This window comes from Gracilinanus agilis, chromosome 2 (assembly GCF_016433145.1).
Source record: "Gracilinanus agilis isolate LMUSP501 chromosome 2, AgileGrace, whole genome shotgun sequence".
NCBI classification, from domain to species: domain Eukaryota; kingdom Metazoa; phylum Chordata; class Mammalia; order Didelphimorphia; family Didelphidae; genus Gracilinanus; species Gracilinanus agilis.
Window position 1 is genome coordinate 84,447,967 of NC_058131.1, and position 22,538 is coordinate 84,470,504.

A 22,538-nucleotide genomic window follows, 5' to 3' on the forward strand; every position below is an offset into this window, starting at 1 on the left:
GCCCAAAGCAGTCAAGACTAGAAGGTACCAATCTGCACTGGTTGGAATTTTCTCAGGTGGGAGTTCATATGCCAGAGATATGACAGGTTTAGTCCCCATTCCTTTTCATAAACATATCTACTATATGAAAGACATATGTGTAATGTAAATTCACCTCACATTAGAAATAAACTAGAAGTAAATTCCATGGGGCTGGTAGGTAGCTCAATAAATAAAGAGCTAGGCCTGGAGATGAGAGGTTCTGGGTTCAAATCCGAACTCATTTATTTCTGAGGTGTTTGACAAGTCACTTAACCCTCATTGCCTACTCCTTACCACTCTTCTGCCTTGGAACCAATACACAGTATTGATTATAAGACAGAAAGTAAAAGTGTTTAAAAAGTGGTAATAATAAATTCTATGAAAATATTTTCATTATTTCCTACTTTATTACAACTTCCTCTAAAGAGTTTGCTACAGTTCAAGTAAGCCATCTCATTTTATTTTAAGGTCTATTGACAATAACAAAACCATACTCTGTGGACAAATATACCCTTATATGCCTAACTTCACCATCTTTATACCTCCTATGTTCTTAATTCCAAAGTATAAAAATGTCATAACTAAAGGAAAATAAAGTTACCCAGATTCAAGACTCAAGATCATTCTTCTGCTTCACATAAGTAACCCTACCTACCCAAATAAAAATTTCTATTAAAAAAGACCTCTTCTGGTTCCAGTTTACAGCTTCAGTCCAAGAACAACATTAGAAAAGAATAATATTCTTTCATCTTTTTTATAGAGAAAGATAGTGGCAGCTAGGTAGCTCAGTGGATACAGCCAGAAGGTCTTGGGTTCAAATGAGGCCTCAGATACTTCCTAGCTATGTGACCCTGGGGAAGTTACTTAACCTTCAATTGCTAAGCCTACTGTTATTCTGCTTGAGATACTTAGTGTTGATTCTAAGATAGAAGGTAAGGGTTTTTAAAAAAACAAATAAAACCCCCAAAGAAATAATAGATAACATACAAATTACACAAAGGTACTCTGATTTCTATAAAGACAACAGATCAATTCCCCCCCCCCCCAAATTCATTCTTCTGTTCAAAAAAAAAGGGCTTCTGAAATGGACCTGTCAGCTCTTATCTTAAGGATCCCTCTACTGTCCTTTTGTATTTAAACACAAAAAAAGTAATAAGTAAAGCAAATAGGTCCTATACAATGACTTGGACAAAGAATATGATCAAAAGGGATCATAAAATATGATAGAAATGTACATAGAAAATATTCCAGTTAAACCTAAACTGAGATCTTATTTGAGCATAGATAGGATACCACCAGTTTTTTTGTTTTCATTCAGCCAGCACATCAACTGAATTTACCATGCCAAATTTGATTTTAATAGGTTAACACTGATCACAAGTTTTGAAAAAACCATCCAATTGTGGAATAAGACCAGTGGAAAAGTGTGTGCTTTTGTTCTGTGAGGTCTGCAGAATTATCAAATATGTGGATTTTCATCCCTATCCTACATGAACTGCTATTAGCAGATGGCTATGAAGTGGATAGAATGCTAGGCCTGAAGTCAAGATCTGAGTTCAAATCTAACCTCAGATTCTTACTAGCTGAGTGTCTCTAGGCAAGTCACTTAACCTGCTTGTCTCAGTTCCCTTAAGTATAAAATAAGTATAAAATAGGGAAAATAATAGCACCCACCTCTACAGTTATTGGGAGGATCAAATGAAATAATTGTAAAATGTCCAACAATGCCTGGCCCATAGTAGGCACTATATAAATGCTAATATTTTCCATTCTACCAACCCCTATTACTGTTGTTAAAGTTATTACAGCAAAGGGGGTGAAATCCCAGAATCAATGGGCTCCTTCAGCATTATCAGTTGTAAAGTATTGTGGTAGTATGATTTCCAAAGATTCAAAATGAAGATTCTGGACTTATCATAGGATCAATAGATTATAGATTCAGAAATGGAAGCGCCCCTGGAAATCATTAAGTCCAACTACCTCATTTTGCATTTGAGGAAACTGAGGCTAAGGGAAGAGAAGTGACTTAATCACAGTCACACAGCTTATATGTTCCTGTAGCAAAATTTCCATTATAACTTCTTGATTCCAGGCCCATCCTCTATCCAATTCACCACCAGCTGCCCATTGGCTCTGTTCACTGTGTCACCCTGATAAGTGGATACTACCTACATTGCCTTTTCAAGACCAAGATTTGTTTTTGAGGTGGTAACAAAAGAAGTAGCACTCCCTCTCCCTTACCTCCATGACTTCTGTTACAAAAGACCTCTAGGTATGACTCCTTAGAGCTGACTCTTGAATCAGTGTCCCCAGAATAATAGTGGCTAATGACAGCATCAGCAATGGGATTCAAGGCCACTGCTTCCAAAGACACTGATGGTAAGTCCAAATTCTGGCCTTTTGAAACCAAAGTCATCCTCTGATGAGATGTTTGGGAGTAGAAGACAGAACCCCCTCCCTCCAAGTGAATTCCTTTCAGAGGTTTGGCAGACTTGATTGCTGTTGCCCCCCCAGGAGTGAAAGTAAGCCCCAATAAAATGAGAGCCTCCAGCTAGCTAGAGCCAGACACATAGCTTCCCCCCTACCCCCAGCATGAGAACTTAATCCAATCCCTTCACAAATATTGCATGTCCTGCCAAGAAAATTACTGATGCAGGAGTTCTGTAGGAAGAATATACAGTATTTATAGAATTTAAATTAATGTCCAATACTTCAAGTATTATTTTTATAAAGTTTATTATCTGACAAAATAGAACCATATGACTAAGTTTTCTACCTGCTCAAAAATCCTAGATCCACCAAAGCTGCCATAGGAAGGGGAGGGAGGGAGGGAGGGAGGAAGGGAGGGAGAGAGGGAGAGGAGAGAGAGAGAGAGAGAGAGAGAGAGAGAGAGAGAGAGAGAGAGAGAGAGAGAGAGAGAGAGAAGAATATCCACCCAATTTATATCCTGTCTATATAATAACAGGAAATGAGTGGGGTTCTGAGAATCATAGTTTTGCTGGAGATCATAGTTTTTAGGGTAACTGTGGTAGGTCAATAAGAGAAACAGTCTCATATAGGTAAAAATCTGAGACTCCTCTTTTGACTCCTTTTCAGATCCCCACCTTTTCTTAATATTCTCATTGGAAAGCTTTGAGTCTTTAGCAAATCAGCAGTTTAACAATTAACAATTTCTCTCCTTGATAATTAAGAAGCCTAAACTCCAAAAAATATATTACTTAGATAATCAAGGCTGGAAACGGACAAAGCTAGACAAGACTTTATCTGACCAGGTGCAACCCTGTAAATCAAGAGTACAGGACTCGATTTGTTTAGGATATCTATGAAATATATTTCTGCTCCCAAAATTAACCTCCTACTAATTGGTGGTTGGAATTTGGCCTTTGACCCTGGACCTATCTCTCTACTTTTTAGACTCTAATGGGTATTTTTTATAATTTGTAACCCCTTCACAGCTGTGATTCTTTTTCTGTGCTCTTTGTGTGAAACCAGTATATATTAAACTCAAAACTCAATGGCAAGTTGGAGCAGTTATGAGCTAAGCATTTAGTCTGACTGTTCTCATTCAATTTGATGCCACTAAATGCCACTCAGAACCACCAGAAATATAGAGCTGGTTCTCTATAGGTAACAGATTCTAATTATATACATTCTATATAAAACTGGGTCATACCTTGACAGGTTGAATTGACATGTTGCCTGTGATTTATTATCCTATAGAAAACTCTGTTCAGAGCCACTAAGACAATCTACATCCATTGATTCCATCTTGTAAATCATTACTAACTACTGTTCCTGCAAAAGGCTTACCTAATCCCTTGGCCTACATCATTTCCCCTATAAATTGTACACCCCAAATCAACAAACTTTGTCACTGCCCAGCAAAAGGCTATCTGTGTGTCTGGTCTGTCAGTCTGGCGGTTCAACCCTCCTGTAATCCCAGAAATCATTTTTCTCATCCTGGTTCGTTGACTCATGAGTCATGACAGATTGCCAGTTGGAATGCCTAACTCCAAACTGGCTTGCTGTTTTATCTAAAGCCTTACAGGATGTGATTACTTCTCTTCAATCAACCATAAAGCATTTTCCTGCATGGTGCCATCTGCTTTCATTCAATGATAAGAACTTCGATTCTCCTAAATTAATGGTTTGTACTAGTTTACACTATTGAGAGGTCCAACAGAGTTGTGCAAGAATTGTTCATCCCTATTTCATACCTTTGATGGGTTGATTCTAGAACTCACTTAACAAAGAGAGTTAATCAGGCTATAGAGTATTTTTGTTAATGGCATTAATTGGAGTTTTGAGATGTTACACTCCTCTTACACTATACATAACTCTCCCTACACATCACCTTCTCATATCATTCCTGGGCTTGGAAAAAGAGTTATAAATATACCCTACAACTCTTCATAGAGATATTATTGTCCAATTTATTTGAAACATAGAATCAGATTCTAATCACATTTCTTACATTCTAGACATAAGAACGAAACATTATCTAATCCTTAGGTTTTAGGATTAGGAATTACCCCTTAAAATATATTTTGCATGACTTCACATAAATAATGGTTATCATATTGTTTGCCTCCCCAACGGGTGGGGTGGGGGGGTGTATGGCGAATGAGAGGGAATTTGGAAATCAAAATTTTAAAATGAAGTTTTAAAAAAATCACTCCTTAGTTCATACCTCTTAGATTTCAGTCCCAAAGATTATCCCTTAACAAAACAGGTAAGAGGAGAGGAGGAAGGAACATAAAGATGATCGAAAAGGATCCCTTAATTTTAAAGAAAAGAAGTTAAGACTCAGATGTTAACTGTGTCAAGTCACCCACCAATTGGCAGAACTGGGATTTGAACCTACGATACACAACGCCACAACTCAAACCCCATTCTAATAAATTCTTCCTGCCCTAGAGTATCCCTACATTTCCAGGCATTCCAGGCACATCGTGGAATGCCTGTCCCATCTACCACCCCTGTCCCCATCCCTCCCGGGAGCCCATTTCTATTCGGGATGGAAGTGATCGCCCAGAAAAAGAAGCTTTTCTTCAACTCGTCCTGGGAATATCAGGCTGCCGGCGGATACCTCCAGTTCTCCTCCATCCCAAAGCGAGGTCTTGGCTCCTTCCCGAAGGCCCCGAAAAGGGGACGCAGCACTCCCACCCTTTTCTTCCCTCCCCCCATAACACCCCAAGATCGGCACCGATGGCCATCGACCAAGCGCAGGTTCAGTCCCGACACGGGGTGGGAGGCCGAGCACATGAACTGACGGTTGCGGCAGCAGGAGCTGGGTCCCTCGACCACTTACCTCAACCCAGGAGCGGGCGGAGATCTGCCCAGTCAGCCTCCTAGGCTCTCCTGGAGGAGGCCAGGCCTCAGCTAAGCAGCTCTCTCTGGTAGTGCCGGTCCAGCCCCTTCACGACCCTACTGCCTTCCGATTGGCTCCTCCACTACGGCCGGCGCCGCCTTACTTCCACTTCCGGATCAGAAGCGAACCGTCGCCCTGGTGATTGGGGCGCGGGTCTGGTCTGACTTCCTGTAGGGGCGTAGCCAGTTAGATCTAGGTTGCTCAGCAGCTGGGTGGGCTTGTGGGTCCCGGGAGTGGGTGTGGGTGTGGGAGGGGGGTGATCTAGGTGTCGTCGCCGCCGCCACCGCTGAGCGCCGGGGGATCTGTGTCCCTTCTGAAAATGAGCTCGGTGTCTTCAGAAGTGTTTAAAGGTGGTCCAACAGGGGGCGGGGCGACTAAATAGAGCGGGAGGTCTGTCCCTTCCCCCAACTTTTTTTATCTACCCGCCAGTTGACCCCTTGATGAGGGACTTTTCCCTTCTCCAGATTCTCGGACCCCTCGGGCCTCAGTTGCCTCATTTGTAAAACAGCAGGCTGGACGGAGTAATCCACCTGTAGGTCCTACAGCTGCTGCCACCACACCTCTGTGGGCCCTCTCCTTACAGGTGTGTCCCTGGGTTGCCCAGGAAAGGTAGATACCAAGGCTGAGTAGCCATTACCAACTTCGGTGCCCTCAGTGCTACCAGAGAGGGACTATCTGACTGGAGGCGGAGCCATCGAGTCAGACTGTCCTAGATTTGAAAGGCATTTAATCCAGTCTCCTCATTTTCTGATGAGGAAACCGAGGTCCCAGAAAGGTTTAGCCTACTTGATGAGATCACACAGAGACACAGGAACTGAGATGGAATTCCCAAATACAATCATTTTAATTTGAAAAAGAATGCATATTATGCTGCACTGTTAGGCCTGGACTGGTTGGGTACTCCTGCTGATAAAGGCATGCATACAACTGTGAAAGTGTTGGGAATTAATTTGGGTGCAGAAGAAGTGGGAATTAGGGAAAGAAAGGAAAGATGGGGTGAGTGAAACCTTTTGGTGAGATAGAAAGAGATGTGAAGGTACTGTGATGTAATGGAAGAGGCTCTGGACTTGTAGTTAGGCTTCAGATTCTGATTAGTTACCTCTGTCTGACCAGGCTCAAATTACTCAGTTATCTCTGGGCCTTTGCTTCCTCAGTTATAGAAATTATGGAGTTGGACTAGAAGACCCTTCACATCTTTTGCAGCTCTACTCCAATAAAATGGTTGGGGGAAGGGGATTGTACTTAGAATGTTCCAATATATATTCACCCATCTACTAACAGAAGTTTAACATAAATCTATTTCTAATTATTCTCTACCCTACCTTTGAGTCTAGTCAGTAGGACACTTCACAGGTGGTTTCTGTGACAGATCCCAAATGGAACTTTGAAACTATAGTTATGTAAAAAGAAGGCAAGAGACTTGAAATAGCTTGATGAATGATTAGAACCTAGGTGGATTTGTTGCATTATTTCTCTGCATTGACCAAATAGACATTGAAAAACTTCCATGTCATTGTGATATTGCTGTGATAAGAAATAGTGGGTCATTTTGTGCTAATTGTGATATAGCTTATGACATTAAGATCTCTAAACTTAAATAACATTTGTTCTCTTTAAAAACAGACCCACAAGTATATAAATTATGCTTTATATTCCCAAACGGAGACAAATATGGTAAGAATATCTTTAAATTGTTATATAAGTAAAAAATAGCAAGAACTGAGGTAGCCATATATTTCATAAAGCTACTGTTAAACATTTTTATTCTTAAGCATAATGGATTTCAGCCCTCAAATTAGTCAACTAGAAACCAGACTTCTGAAACTGAAGTCAAAGAAGATTAAAGATTTTTTTAGGGTATAGTATTATGGTTCCCCACCTCGGATTTTGGTTACTGAGTTATTACAAATGGTTCACTAATCTATATGTGAACCAGAAATGATGGTTTTGTCATATATGGCATAATGAATAAGAGCAAAAGACTTGAAGTCAGAAAAGACTCATGTTTGAATACTGTCTCAGACACTTAACTAGTTGTATTTCCTTGGGCAAGTCTATATCTTTTTACCTCAAGTTTCCCCATATGTAAAGTGGTTATAATAATAACCCCTATCTCATGGGTTTGTTGGAGGGATCAAATGAATTCACATTTGCAAAGTGCTTTGTAAACCTTAAAGCCATACATAAATGCTGTTATTATTATTACACAACTAATATCAATGTGGGTATTTAAGACATTTTTGCCATTAAAAAGAACATACTCAAATGGGAGCCATTTAGGTGGAAAGAGCACTTGGCTTCCTGAATTTGAGCCCTAGGCTCTGACATTGACTGTGTGACCTTGAATAAGTCATTTCACCTCAGATCCATGGGACAGAGGGGTGGCTATAGGAGCATGCTTATAAAGGTAAAAAATGTACATTCTGCCAAAACATTTCACTTTTGCATGCAATCTTGGATATTTGTTCTTTCAGAGGGTGACTGTACAAGGATATCTCCTGGAGTCTTTGAGAGAAATGGAGCAGGGGTTCACACCACCCCCAATGGAATAATTTATACCGGAGCCTGGAAAGATGACAAAGTAATCTTAAGTTTCTTTTCACTTTAAATCAGTATTCTTTTATTAGTATAATAGTCACAATGGGGTAAGTGATCCTAATGTACAGAGTGCTGCATGTGATGCCTAAAGCCTAAAGACAATTTAACCATATAGTATGTGGCCACATGGACACATGAAAACTATTGCGAAAGGGATTGTCCTAGTTTGTTAGAAGTAAAGTATATATTCTAGGATACTCTGATAATAAATATACTGAAATTGAAAGCAAACTAGATTAAACATGTAACACACCTTCCTGGGGTACCCCTCTGTTCCCTCAACCAGTACTAACAACTGACTGGGTGCATCTGCGGAGGGCAGCTTAGGATTCTATCCAGTATCTTTGATGGGCTGTGGCTTCTATTTCCTGAACCTTCCCCTTTCATGTGCTTTCCATTATCATTCAACCAATTGAAACCACACTAACTTTTGGAAAACAAATTTACCAAGAGGGTATGTGTGTGTGTGTGTGTGTGTGTGTGTGTGTGTGTGTGTGTGTGTGACACACACACACACACACAAAACAGTTGATACCTGACATTCCCTCTGACCTTGAGGCATGCATTTTCTTTGCATCCACAATGTCCTGCTGGAAATATGGATTCAAACTTGAAAAGCAGTATTAGTGAGGTGGATGTGTACAGAACACATTTGGCCAAGGCATACTGGCCTGCCCCTAGAAGTCCCTTTCGCCCTTGTGGACTTCTCCTGAAGTTTCCCCTAGATATAGTTCTCTGTTGGGCTTTAAGGGTCAGTGCTTTGATAGGGAACATAGCCACTACTTCTCTCCCATCAATAAGGCTCACAATTTGTCTCTTTTTGTGGTTATCTGCTACCACTCTAGTGACTACTGCTACCATCTCTGGCAGTAGGTGGGATCTCTGATGGGACCTTTCTGTCTCTTGAACTCACCCAGATCACAGAATACTCCCAAGATCAGGATAGAATAAATACAGATGGAACTGAGGAGGTGACATGTGGCATCCAGATTGGAAAATGAGGCCAGATGCCCCTCCCTGGCAACTAAAAGTAGTTGCCCTCCTAGGAAAAACATTTGGGAGAGGCTTGGATCACAGCTCTTTTAGACAGTTCTAGATCAGCTTCTGAATCACCAATTTTTCCAATTAGAAGCCTTGACTGAGAAGAGTCTCCTCTTGTTTCATTTGAAGCAGAGAGAAAGTAACTGAGAATGCTCTTAAGGCCACTTAGAACTATGCAAAGATTATACAGGCTTCAAGTCAGAGGTTGTTCTCTTGGGTCCTTGAACCTGTTTTTTTTTCTAAAAAAATTTTATGTCAATATAATTGATTTCTTTTGTAATTCCATGCATTTTATGCATTTAAAAGCATTGTTCTAAGGAGTCCTTAGATTTCACCAGACTGTTAAAGAGGACTCTAACAAAAAAAAAAATTAAAAACTTCTTTTTTAAGGCCTGAAACCAGGCAGGGAATATCTGCAAATTCTTTGAGGACTGGCCCACCTTGGCCTGTATTTATATATGGACCTGGTAATGCCTGTGAAAATGAGTCACTAATTTTCCTTCTATTTTTCCTAATAGATGAATGGACTTGGAAGACTCGAACATTTTTCAGGAGCAGTATATGAAGGCGAGTTCAAGGATAATATGTATCATGGAACAGGGACATACACATTCCCAAATGGAGCAAAATATACTGGAAGTTTCATAGAAAACAGGTGAAATTTTTAAAAAATCAAATACTCTAGTTAAGCTATATTGTTATTCTTGCTTATTTTCCTTTCAGAGTAATTTGTTTAAATATCACATCTATATAAAATATAATCTTTTAAAATTTAGTTTCTATGAATTGTTAGTCTTACTTGAGAGACAATCAAAGAGGAAAAGGTCAAAACAGGAATTATGTTTTGGGTTTCCAAAAGGAATTTCACCTTAAATTCACTTTAAATTAAATGACCACCCACCCAAATTATAATTACAAACCTGGAGTCAGAGAGTGGATAGTACAAGATACAGTCTTTACTCTATTTCATGAGAAAGGGGACACCACTATAATAGCATTGCCCAACGCATGAGTACCAGATATAAGCATTTTAAAGATTCCTGACTAAGACCCACTCCACCCCCTCCGCCTGATACCTCATGGTCTAGGGGCCATACTTACAATCTAGGCACAAAAGTCTACTCAATTAGAAAAAAAGTACATAGCATGAGCTTCTACTAGTGGGGGGGTGGGGGGAGGGGATATGAGGAGATCATGGAGAGGCAGCCATGTCCTCAGGAGGGACTTTTCTGGCTCTTAAAGGTCAGAGGAGATAAGGAGGCAGGATGGCCTAATGGTTTTCTTTCTTAATATAAGAGGCCTCTTAACTCATTGGGCCTGTTGCAATAACAAAATGTCCTTGAGGTCTTATTCTGAAATTCTAAATAGGCTTTCATTCCCTAATGGGTTCTAAGATGAAAGTCCACCCTGAGAAGAACAAATTCTTTTCTCTGCATACAACATTAAGAGAACACACTGAAAAAATTAAATTTTGTGTGTGGATCACATAATATTTTGAGCACTAAATATAGTACTTATAACTTAAAGGCAATTTAAATGTGTAATAGATGCCTACATAGACATAAAATGTGGGAAATGGAGTCGGGAAAACCTGGGTTCAAATTCCACCTCTGGTACTCACTAGCTGTATGACTGTGGGCAAGTCACAGTTAAACTCTCTGGGTCTCAGTTTCCTCATCTGAAAAATAAGGGGGTTGGACTCGAGGACCTCCAAGGTCCCATCCATCTCTTAATATGGTTGTATGATCATATGATGGCTGTTTACAGAGGGATTATGCTGTTCTTTTGGGAATAGGTTGCATCTATGTGTAAACCTAATAAGCGGGAAATTAATTAATTTGTTTTACCAATTACATGTAATAATAAATTTCCTTATAAGTTTTCTAAAGTTATATAATCCAAATTATTTCCCTCCCTCCTTCCCTACCCCCTCCTGGAGTTGGCAAGTAATTCAATCTAGGTTATACATATAGTATTATGTATAACATAACATAAGAAGTAGGAAATTCCTGCAGTTTTCTGAGTAATTCAGATAAAAAAAATACTTTCACCTAAAATATCCTGATAATTGGGGACAAAGTGACTTTTGGGTGTCAAGATCTGCTTGATGAATTACTTGTGGGTCAACGAACTGGGATGAGAAAAATGATTCTGGGATTACAGGAAGGCCAAACCACCAGACTGACAGATCAGACATGCAGATATCCTTTTGCTGGGTGGTGACAAAGTTAATTGATTTGGGGGGGCACAGTTTATAGAGAAAATGACATAGGAAGCCTTTTGTAGGAACAATGGTTAGTAATGATACAAGATGGAAACAATGGATGTATATTACCTTAGTGCTCTGAACAGAGTTTTCTATAGGATAATAAATCACAGGTCAGTATATTAATGTACAATCCAGCTTTGTATAGAATACTATACATTCTCACAGAACTCCTGCATCAGTAATTTTCTTGGAAGAACATCTAGTATTTGGGGAGGGGAAAAGTTTGCTTTTCTCATGCTGGGGAACAGACTATGTGTCTGGCAATTTCTAAGCTATGATTTCCCAGAAACCTTGCAAACTGGGGTGCATTGAGCATTCCACAGCCTTGCTGGACTGGAACCCCCTAATCTTATGTTGTTCTCACATTTGGAGTTATACATTTTTCAGATAATTGCTTCCATTTTTTCACTTCACCAGATTCTTGTGTGCAAGTAATAGCATTTTTTGTCTGATGAAAAGATGTGGGCAAAATAAGTTAGATTAAAAGTTATAAAAATATGACCTTTCTAAGTATATATTTTCAAGTAGAAAAAGTAATAATAAATTTTAAAAGAGCAAGGTTCTACAAGGCAAACTCTCACATTCCATATCATGGTGACTTATCAGATAGAGGTTCAAGCTAGCGTCGGTGAAACCAAATGGAAGCAATCTTTTAAAAATCCCATTAAATGTTTTAGTAATGAAAAGAATATTTAGGTGAACCCATGGCCCAGGGACTGTTTTTTTCATGAACCAGGTTAAGTCCTGGGAACATCTCTCAGATAAATCTCTATTTGGCTCATGCTCCCATCTAATATTTCCCCTAGAAACATCGGGATTTCCCTTGAGAGCATCACTATCTGGCTCATGACTAGGTCACCATGACAAGAGGAAAAAGTCACTCAGGTCCTTTGCAGTGCCCCAGCTAGCAATACATTAAATATAATGCAAGTTTTATTTAACTCAAAAAAGCCAATAAAACAAGACACTTTTGCCCAAGCCCATAAGCAGTTAAAACCACTTTCCTTAGCTCTTTAAAGGGCCTCCCCTCTACCCACCTCCCAAGAGTTAGAGTACTCTGTCAGGACTGAGGGTCTTGCACTGGGGAAGCACCCAGGTCACTAGAAAGTAAAGCAGCCCATCCCACTTTGAGCCCCACTTCCCCAAAGGACTGATACAATCTCTAGATTTAACCCAGTTAAGAATCCCCCACAAGCATCTGACATTGTAATAAGAATCTGTTCCTTTTCCTTGTAATAAGAATCTGTTCCTTTTCCTCTCAGAACCTCTCAGAGAAGGGCTTGCTCCTCTACATAGAGTCTCTCTTTAGCAACACCTACTTTGCTTTGTCCCATCCTTCCCTCCATTGGTCTAGGGCAGTGATGGGCAAACTACGGCCTGCAGGCCAGATGAGGGCCCCCCTGAAATATTCTATCCAGCCACGTGGCATTATTCCTAATCTGACAAATACAGTGAGTAGGATACAGTACAATGAAACTTTGAAAGAATTGCCTTTGAAACAGACTGACAGATGAACATTTCCTTTCCTTTGGCCCCCTCTTTAAAAAGTTTGCCCATCACTGGTAGGGCACTCACTTCTACAGTAGGTTTGGTGCAAAAATTTGGTGTACTTGAGGAATTCCTCCCCAGAATTTAGAAGACATACTTTTTAAATTACTCTGTCTGCCCAGGAGCACCTTTCTACTTCTACCAGCTCCCATTTCTGTAGCTCCTACTTTCTCCACCAGTTGGGCTGCATGGGCCTCTTCTCTCCTGGATTATGTGGTTCCTTAGAAAAGGGGCAATAATAATAACAGCAGTAATAAACAGCATTTATGTATGGCTTTAAGGTTTACAAAGCACTTTGCAAATGTGAATTCATTTGATCCCTCCAACAAACCCATGAAATAGGGATTATTATTATCCCCACTTTACAGATGGATTATTCCCCCAAAGAAATCAGTCTGGTATCACTAGCTTTTTTTTTCCCCGATTGGCTGAGTTCTAATTCTCTCTTTCTGCCCATAGATTTCTAGACTTCATTTCAAAGACTAGTTAGTTCAGGGATATATGACTAGCCATATCTCAGTCTCATCCTCAAATATGAATTTAAAGGGCCCAGGGTGCCTAAGACAAATTAAGATGATACTTTACCATGAGTTCAAATGAGTTCATCTTATCAAGAGGATTTTGCCACTTGTTAAGTAGATATAATATGAATTCAGATTTTTCTCTCCTCTACTCACCCCCACCCTTCCTCACTAAGTGGCCAAGTTACCAGCTACAGACTCAAGAGAGCTAACCTTGGGTTCTCAGGGTCTGCTCCTTTTGAGAGCTTTCTATTGTCAGGCTTCCTTTTTCTACTGTCAGAGGTGCTGCTCCTAGAAACAATACCCTTACTGAAATGCCTGCCTCTCTGTATTTTTCTCTGACTGTTGTGTGCTCTGAACTCTCTCTAACTCCTTTTCCAGCTCTCTGATGAGCTGTTTCCTGGATGAGTTGCTCTGATGTTACATGCCCCATCTGGGTAAGAGAAGAGAAAATCCTATCTTCCCCCAAAGAGGTGAAGAGCTGAGTTCTCTAACTACTGGCTCTGGCTTCCATTCACCCAAGCTGCTTACTTTTCCAGGGCTTAGCTGCTTGAAATCCTACAAGGATTTGTCCCATTTTTTATCACTTAACAAAATCATTTCCTTCTGACTAAACCAGACCTGTGCTTATATTTCAAGGAATAATGGGATGTTAATATATCAAAAACTCATTATCTGTCTATATTCTTTATATCAGCTATGCTGCAGGATAAGGGGCTGGCAGGAACCAAGACCTCCCTGGAACCCTGTAAAAACTTTAGTTGATATTAGGCCAGAGTTTGAAACTGGAAAGAAACAAATGTCTTGGGTCCAGGGTGCATTGACTACCCCAGCAGTACTTTATTCATCAGGTTAACACATATTTTTTGTAAAGATATTTTATTTTGCCAATTACATATAATAATAAATTTCCACATAAGTTTTCTGAAGTTATATGTTCAAAATTGTCTCCTTCCCTCCCCCTTCTTAGAGCTGACAAGCAATTCTGTCTAGGTTATACATGCATCATCATGCAAATCGTATTTCCACATTGTTCATTTTTGTAAGAGAATAATCATACAAAACCAAAACCCCCAAACATAAACCCAAATAAACAATTGAAAAAGCATATGCTTTCATCTGCATCCTGACTCCCAACAGCTCTTTCTCTAGAGGTGGAGAGCATTCTTTGTCCTAAGTCCCTCAGAACCATTCTGGATCGTTGTGTTGCTGAGAGTAGCTAAGTCTGTCACAGTCGATCATTCCACAATGTTAACAGATATTTCTGAACAGAATATGCTATATGAACAACCTTACATTTTTACTTTTTCAGGGTGGAAGGTAAGGGAGAATATACTGACATTCGTGGATTGGAATGGAGTGGTACCTTTCATTTCACAGCTGCTCCAGGGCTGAAACTAAAGCTACAAATGTAGAAGGTCTTTAAGCTGAAGTAATAATGTTTAAGTTGATGATATTCTTAAGCAATTATGGCCACGTGTTTCATTAGAAGTTTCATATACTACTTACTGTACTATGAGTTATCCAATAAAATCATCCATTTACTTCTCTTTGCAACTTTATTTTCAAAATTTTAGAAATAGTTTAAAATAACTGAGAGGGTTCCAGTCAGGGAGCAGCTGAATAAATTGCAACATAAAAATATAAAGGAATATTGCATTATAAAAAATGACAAATATGAATGATTCAGAGAACCCTTGGGAAAATTCACAGAGTTGGAATAGAAACGAGAACAATATATACAAAAACTACATTAATATACATGAAAACAACATAGATGCTGCTGGAGTTGGATGAAATGTAATGACCAGTCTTGGACCCAGAGACTAATCTGAAATAATTGCTTTGTCACTTGCATTCTGTTCCAGTTTTTCTTTGTTGCAAGGGAGGACCAAACAGAATATATATTGTGGAAGAGATTCTGATGTGTATTTTAAATGGCATGAAGAAAAAAAATATTAATTTTAACATTTAAAAAACATTAAAATTTTTTTTAATTTTTAAAAGTTGTGAGACTCCCAACTTGAAGTAACCCATTCTTATAAACACACAATGTATAAGGGAGAGCCATTTCTTAAAATTTCTGTGTGATCTTGGGAAAGTCAATTATCAGCTTGATGCTTTCATTTTCTCCCCTGTAAAAAAGGCATGCATATGCCATCTTTGACATGATATGAAACCACAGAGAAATTCTGAAGATTAAAAACCTGAAAAGGTTTTTTATGTCTCAAAATTATGATTATGTGGACATGTGTATCTGTGTGTAAAATAACAGAATTTTAAAGTGAGAGCAATTTATATTCACATTAACCAACTGGATTTCCAGGGCTGTGACATCTCCCCTCAGGGTTTTCAGGATAGCCCTGAAGAGTTTTTAGCATAGATTTATTACAGTGACTGCCACATAATAGGTGCATAATAAATGCTTGGTGACTAACAGATGGGGAGAGTGATTAATTAGTTCAAATAATCTCCAACCTTACATTTAACTATAAGAGAAAAACACAATATTATTAAATTATGCTTATTCTTCAGTGCTTAAATGGATTTGTCTTCTCATTTTTGTCTATCAATACAAATAATAGCCTATGTGAACCATAGCCCATATATATGTTTTTTGTGAGATTTTTATCCTTGTCTTTCCATAAATACTCCATATACACCAGAAGAATCTGATAAGCAGGACAGCTTTAGAAGTTACAGGTTTGAGTTTATGTATTTAAAAAGAAAATCAAGGTGTAGATAACAGAAATTTGTAGTTTGATATATAATCTACTTTTCCTTTTCTATGTACATACAAATATTCATCTTATATAGATAGTAGATAGAGTGCTGGGCTTAAAGTCAAGAAAACTCCTCTTCCTACTTTCAAATACATTCAGACATCTATAAGTTATGTGACCGTGGGCAAGTCACTTAACCCTTTTTGTCTCAGTTTCCTCATCTGTAAAATGAGCTAGAGAAGAAAATGGCAAACCACTCCAGTATCTCTGTCAAGAAAACCCCAAATGAGGTCATGAAGAGTCAGACACAACTGAAATGACTGAACAACAACAAAAAAGTATAAAAATTATAAAAACCAGTGAGTAATCTATAATCTCTCAGCCTTGCAAAGATCTTCCTTTATTTTTACTAATTCAGGAATATGAATACAACACTTCAGCAGTCCTGTTATCCTTTACTCTTATTAGGTGACTTATTCATGTACCTTTTTTCCCTCAGTTATACATATTATTGATGCTATCTGTTATAAATATGTTCGCTAAAATCTTTGGTCCTATTTAAACCATCCTTTCTTCTTTCTGTTGCACTTTGGGTCACCTATAATTTTGAGACTTTGGAGAGCACAGTGTTTCATGATTCAGTCATAGAGCACAACTGCTAGAATATTCGTGTTTAAAAGATGGGATATTGTGGCCAAGAATTATGTGGGATCATTGAGAATGCTGTGGAATTGGCCAAGTGTTATCCACCCCAGTTTCTCCCACTTATTCTCTTCTGCGCCCATGGAAAATCCCTCTATAGCAACTGTCCGAGACAGCTGTATTGCTGGACTGACTGAGTGACGAGCTGCATGTCATAAACTGGAAGCAAATGTCTTTCATTCACTTTGTGTCCCCAGTGTTGGTGTCTAGTCTATGACCATGAATCTCACTGAGGAAATTCTGCAATATTATGGACCACAATGCAATCAACACTATCTGCCAATAAAAGTCTCTGAAGAACTTCATAATTGATAAGGAATACCCCTCCTACTTAGAAATGACATTTAAGTTTTGAATAATACTAGGCATTCTAAAAGGTAAAGATGAGATAGCATACTGGATATTGGGGGACCCCAATTAAAATGGCATCAAAGTGGTGATGGAAGTTTGTGTGTTTAAAATTTATTTTTAACATTAATTTTAAGAAATTTTGAATTCTAAATTCTCTTCAGCCCTTCACCCACTGAGAAGACAATAATGTAGAAGATGGAGGAACAGGTAATGGATTAGTTCACCTGGAATGGACAGAATAGGTGGGAATATGAAATAAATTGGATAATTAGATGGGAGCCCATAAATATCCCATATTTTATCTTTGAGGCCAAAGGAAGTCACTAAAGACTTTTGAGTGGGAGAATGACCTGGTCTTTTATTAATATCAATTCGATCATAATGGAGAATGGTTTTAGGAGGAGAAAGACCAGAAGCAGGGAGTCAACTTTCAAGGAATGGAGAAGAGAGTGGGACTTCAAAAAATGGGATATTAATATCAATGTAGGTGGCAGGGAAAGAGCCAGTAGCTAAGGAGAGGCTGAAGATTTTAGAGGGGCCAAAAGCTCCAGAAGAGATGAGAAGGGATGAGATCAAGAGAACAATTTTAGCAGTTGGCCTTGTTAGCTCCCCACCAATCACCATCCTCAAAACTCCATAAAGAAAGAAACATCTCTAATGTATATCAGAAATGGGACTTTTCCTCCATAAAAAGAGAAAACTGGAAAGCCATTTTGGAACTGTCATACCATCGCAATCTGGGGAACAGCCACATGATTACCCCCATCTGGATGAAGAATCAGAAGACTACAGCATATGTAGTATACAGAATTGGGGGGATATAGTTTTTTCTAGCTTTGGCTGAGTTCCAAATCAGTTGGGCTCTTAGAATCTTGAGGAGAGAGGGAGTTGACTGGATCTTCCGTGGAGGGAGGAAGTCAATGAGCGAGCTCTTAGATTATCTAGCTTCAATATTGAAATTTAGCCTAGCATTGATATATTTACTTAAGAAATTATTATTTTAGATAGATCCTTTATATCTTCCTTTCCTAATACCACCCTGCCTTCCCTCCCTTACCTTAGTGGCTGTGGAGTTTATAAGGAGAGAAATTAGAGAGGAGTTAAATCTGTGAAGAGTTATCTAATTGACAGCATTATTTATAATTTAATCAAATCATTATTTATTCCCTTTAGATAGCATTTTGTAAAACTGAGTAAGGCAGGTCCTTGCTCAGATTCCATCTTTATTTCCCTTCCCCCACCTGAGGTTCCTGAGATAACTAATAGGGCTTTCCTTTGATCCACCTTCCTAACAAACATCCTTCAAAAAAATAAACCCCTTCGTGTTTCAATAGTCCTATTTAGTGTAATTTGTCTGTTAGTTATTTAGAAGGAAGAAGAGGGAAAGAGACAACATATTCTGGGCTTAGAGGGTAGCTGACGCATCCATCTTGAAGGAAGGTGTTACTTCAAAATAGGTCCCTTCCTGTGAAATTAACTAAAGCTTGTTTGTTAATTTCAGTCTAGTCTATTTCCCTCAGCTTGTGTTTGAGTCTAAGTCCCAGTCTGTAAGCCTGCTGTGTTAGTCCGATTAGTTTAACTTCTTTTTTCCCAAAAGGATCTCTGTTTCCCTTCTGTGTTATACTCCTGACTTCAGTACTATTATACCCTGAATCTCCTTTAATCCCAGCCTACCTGTAGCCTAGGTCTATCCACTTACCAAGTCTCCAACATCCTCCTTTCAATTCCCTTATCCCAAACACCTTTACTAAAATTACCCTCTTAACATTAACAGCCACATGATTACCCCCATCTGGATGAAGAATCAGAAGACTACAGCATATCACTCCCAACTTCAGCTGATTTTAAAGACTTTCTTGTAACAAATCTCACTTGAACTCTTAAGCCTTATGTGAGGTTTTCTTTTTTTTTTTTTCTCCCTAGTGCTGCTGCCTGAGTTACTTACACAATCTACTTGTAGTCATTTGGGACACATAAAAGAACTGAAATGGGGAGGAGAAACATTATCTCGTTTTTTTTTAACCCTTTGAACTCAAGTTCTCCATGTACTAGTTGCTCTTATGAGCGGTCCTAATTTAGTTTAAATTATGATAAAGGTGAGTTTTGAAGTATGAAGTAGAAGAGATAAGGGAGCCCACAAGACATGGCCTTACCCTTCCTCCTAGAAAAGTGGAAGGGGAGGTCCCACACAGAGAGGCAGAGGGGAGAAAGAAGTATAGGAGGCTTGAGAAGGGGGAAAATTTGCAATAGCTGTTATGGTAAGAGTCAGTCAGGGAAGGAAAGGATTACTGGGCAGCAGTGAGAGCCCAGTTAAGATCAAACAACATTAACTTAAAGTGAACCCAGGTGGGAGCAGCCAGGTGACTCAGAGGATAGAGTGCCAGACCTGGAGATGGGAGGTCTTGGGTTCAAAAATGACCTCAGATATTTCCTCGCTGTGTGACCCTGGACAAGTCACTTAACCCCAATGCCTAACCCTTGCTGCTCTTCTGCCTTGGAATCGTGATTAGTATTGATCCCAAGATAAAGGGTAAGGATTTTTTAAAAAGTGAACCCAATTGGCACAGTTGCTCTATTCAGCAATGTTCTGTACGTCTTTTAAGTAGATCTATTTTTGTTTTAGCTTTGTCTGAGATCATGATTGCTACTCCTGCTTGTTTTACTTTAGATCAGGGGTTGGCAACCTTTTTGGCCGTGAGAGCCATAAATGCCACATTTTTTAAAATGTAATTTCGTGAGAGCCATACAGTGTCACAGTGCGAGCTCCTATAACAGTGCTTGAAAAAAAATTGACTATGGCTCCTGCAGAAAGAGCCATACGTTGCCGACCTCTGCTTTAGATGATGCACAATAAATTCTGCTCCAGCCCCTTTCCTTTACTCTGTGTGTCTCCCTGCCTCCAATGTGTTTCTTGTATACAACATATAGTAGGATTCTGTTTTTTAATACACTAGTAGGTAAGTATGGATGGGAAAGGCAGATGCAGGTCGGGGAACAACCCAGGGTAGGAGTTTTACAAAATGTGATTGGTGATAGGGTAATGGAGCAGAAGATTCAAGGATAATTGTTAATATATGCCTGAATCAGTCAGTAATAAAGATAAATGGATAGAGTGCTGAACTTGGACTCAAGAGGATCTGAATTAAAATCCTGACTTGGATCCTAGTTACATAACTCTGGACAAGACACCTCCTTTCTAAGCCACGATTTCTTGGTCTGTAAAATGGGGATGATAATAATAACGCTTACCTCACATCATTGGTCTGATGATCAAATGACATCACATATAGATAAAGGGCTTTACAAACCTTAAAGCAATACCTAAATATAAGCTATTACTATTATTAACTATTAAATGAGAACAATGCAGGGATGGTAAACTAGGTTACCAGAGGTGAGCAAGACCACAGTGAGAAAGAATAGGTTTAGGAGTAGGGAAGCAGAGGTCAAAACAGAAAGATAGTTGGCTATTGAAGAGAAGAATTTCAGAGTTCTGGATCCTGGAAATGGAATAGCGATGGGTGATAGTCAGATCAAGGTTATAATTATCCCTTTGCGTGGCTGATGTCAAGAGAAGATGGAAGTTATTTAGAGTTTAAGAAGTCCATGATCCTGGTTGTTTAAGGAGCCATTAATATGTAAGTCTTCCCAAACATGCCCAAATTCTTCATAGTCATCATTCATCATCGCATAATCATTCATTTATTCTTTCATTCATTCATTCATTCATTCATTCATTCATTCATTCATATGTCATAGAGTTGATGTGGTGGTTCCCTCCATGCAGTTTATTTGGCCATTCTCCAAAGGTTAGGCACATAGCTTTCTCCTATTTAAAAGGGCTGTTATGAATATTTATATATATATGTATTTATAAAAATTTATATGTATACATATATACATACATATATCTCACATCTTTTCCTCCTGTCAGTTATCTCCTTGAGTTATAAACCTAGTAGTTGATTGCTGGGTCCAAGGATATGAACCATTTCTTGCAAAATTCCATGTGATTTTCTAAAATGGTTGGACTGATTCACAACCTCACCTGAAGTTAAGTTCATATGTCTACCATTTCACAGGCCTTCCAACAATGAATTTTTCCATCTTGGATGAGTGTGAATAGATTCCTCAGAGTTGTTCTAGAGCTTCTGAACAATCTTTCAGATGGTTGTCGATAGTGGCTGCTTTTTCCTTTCAAAGCCATACACTTGGTCCACACGTCACTCAGGGAACGGTTCTGAATGAGCAAAGCAATCTTTTTATGAAAACTTAGCAGCATCTGGGATCTCTTTAAAAGAAAATATAAGCTGTTGGGGTATCGACATCAGTTAAAGCTTATTTCCTCAGAGATATAAAGCACATTATTAGGTGTTAATAGAATCATAGACTTTGCATGGAAATTATCTTGGAAATTATCCTGTGGACCCCTCCTCCCTTCCCCATTTTACAAATATGGGATGTTTGAACTCAGAGTTGCAATTACTTATCCAAGGTCACATAGGTAGTGAGTAGCAAAGCCAAAATTCTTCTGGCTCCAAATCTAGGGATAATTTTCACTATGCCACACTAAGGATATCAATATTACATATTATCATTGTAGTAGGCATTCCAAGAGAATAAAGTCAGAGTCATTAAAAGAAAGTATGAGAAAAGTTCCAAGAGATATAGAGACATAATCAATAGTATCAAATTTTTTGAAAACTGATTTTTAGGGAAATATCAACTACATTGGAACTTGCTTAATTTTTCTTTGTATTTTGCTTCTCAACGTCCCCTTTTCAAGTTAGTTGACTTTTCCTTGAAAATACCAACCTAGTAATATAACATATATATATATATATTATGCATATAATACATATATATGACTACTAGATCGTTAACTTTTTAATGCTATAAAATGATTTCAAAATGAAAAGCTTTACATTTTTTTCTCCAAAAAGATCAAAGTCATTAATTTTTTCGCGGGTCTCTTTTTGTTCTATGAAACCAACATAGTTCAGTTTTATGCTCAGTTGATGCTAGGATTTGACCTAGAGATTATATAATGAGAAGAGACATTAGTTATCCTTGCATTTAAAGTCACTGATTAGTATGTGACAGTCTCATTCCAGGGTAAGTCAAACAAGCTAGCTCTCTACTGCTGCTCCTTTTATTTTTGCATTAATTGCTCACTCACATAAGCTCTGATCCTGAGAAGAATTTAATCGTAGCAACTACTGTAGGGGTAAGTGTATATGCTTTTTATGTGCTTTCATTGATTTAAAAAGAGGGATGTTTTTTACAAAAAAAAGAAAAATATGTTTATTGAACTGTTTATTTAAATTCAAAATATATCAATTGATTCTTTAGATAGCCATTTAAGGGTCAGATTTCTAATTAAATTATAGTGA

The 22,538-nt window shown here is 38.6% G+C and overlaps 2 protein-coding genes across 3 annotated transcripts in view; one reads left to right on the forward strand and one right to left on the reverse strand.

Annotated features, from left to right (window-relative positions):
- DHX57 (DExH-box helicase 57) overlaps positions 1–5,408 on the reverse strand; it is a 57,700-nt gene extending 52,292 nt beyond the window's left edge. Inside the window, exon 1 of the mRNA XM_044663271.1 lies at positions 5,333–5,408. The gene's annotated coding sequence lies outside the window, so the exon portion shown is untranslated. The remainder of the gene's footprint in view (positions 1–5,332) is intronic.
- Positions 5,409–5,668: 260 nt separating this feature from the next.
- Positions 5,669–14,913, forward strand: MORN2 (MORN repeat containing 2). 2 transcript variants are annotated; one of them, XM_044660630.1, is made up of 5 exons: positions 5,679–5,742; positions 7,016–7,066; positions 7,867–7,973; positions 9,550–9,686; positions 14,682–14,913. In XM_044660630.1, the coding sequence occupies exons 1-5, from the start codon at positions 5,712–5,714 to the stop codon at positions 14,782–14,784; spliced, it is 429 nt and encodes a 142-aa protein (XP_044516565.1). In that variant the 5' UTR covers positions 5,679–5,711; the 3' UTR covers positions 14,785–14,913. The 2 variants fall into 2 exon arrangements, with proteins under 2 accessions (XP_044516566.1, XP_044516565.1); XM_044660631.1 differs by lacking the exon at positions 7,016–7,066 and having other exon boundaries at positions 5,669–5,742.
- Positions 14,914–22,538: the final 7,625 nt, after the last annotated feature.

Bases quoted from the DNA above. Each gene is read 5' to 3' on its own strand.
- MORN2 (XM_044660630.1), top strand. From the start codon at position 5,712: ATGAGCTCGGTGTCTTCAGAAGTGTTTAAAG. The intron at 5,743-7,015 runs GTGGTCCAACAG...CTTTAAAAACAG, and splicing joins GTCTTCAGAAGTGTTTAAAG to ACCCACAAGTATATAAATTA. The intron at 9,687-14,681 runs GTGAAATTTTTA...TTACTTTTTCAG, and splicing joins GGAAGTTTCATAGAAAACAG to GGTGGAAGGTAAGGGAGAAT.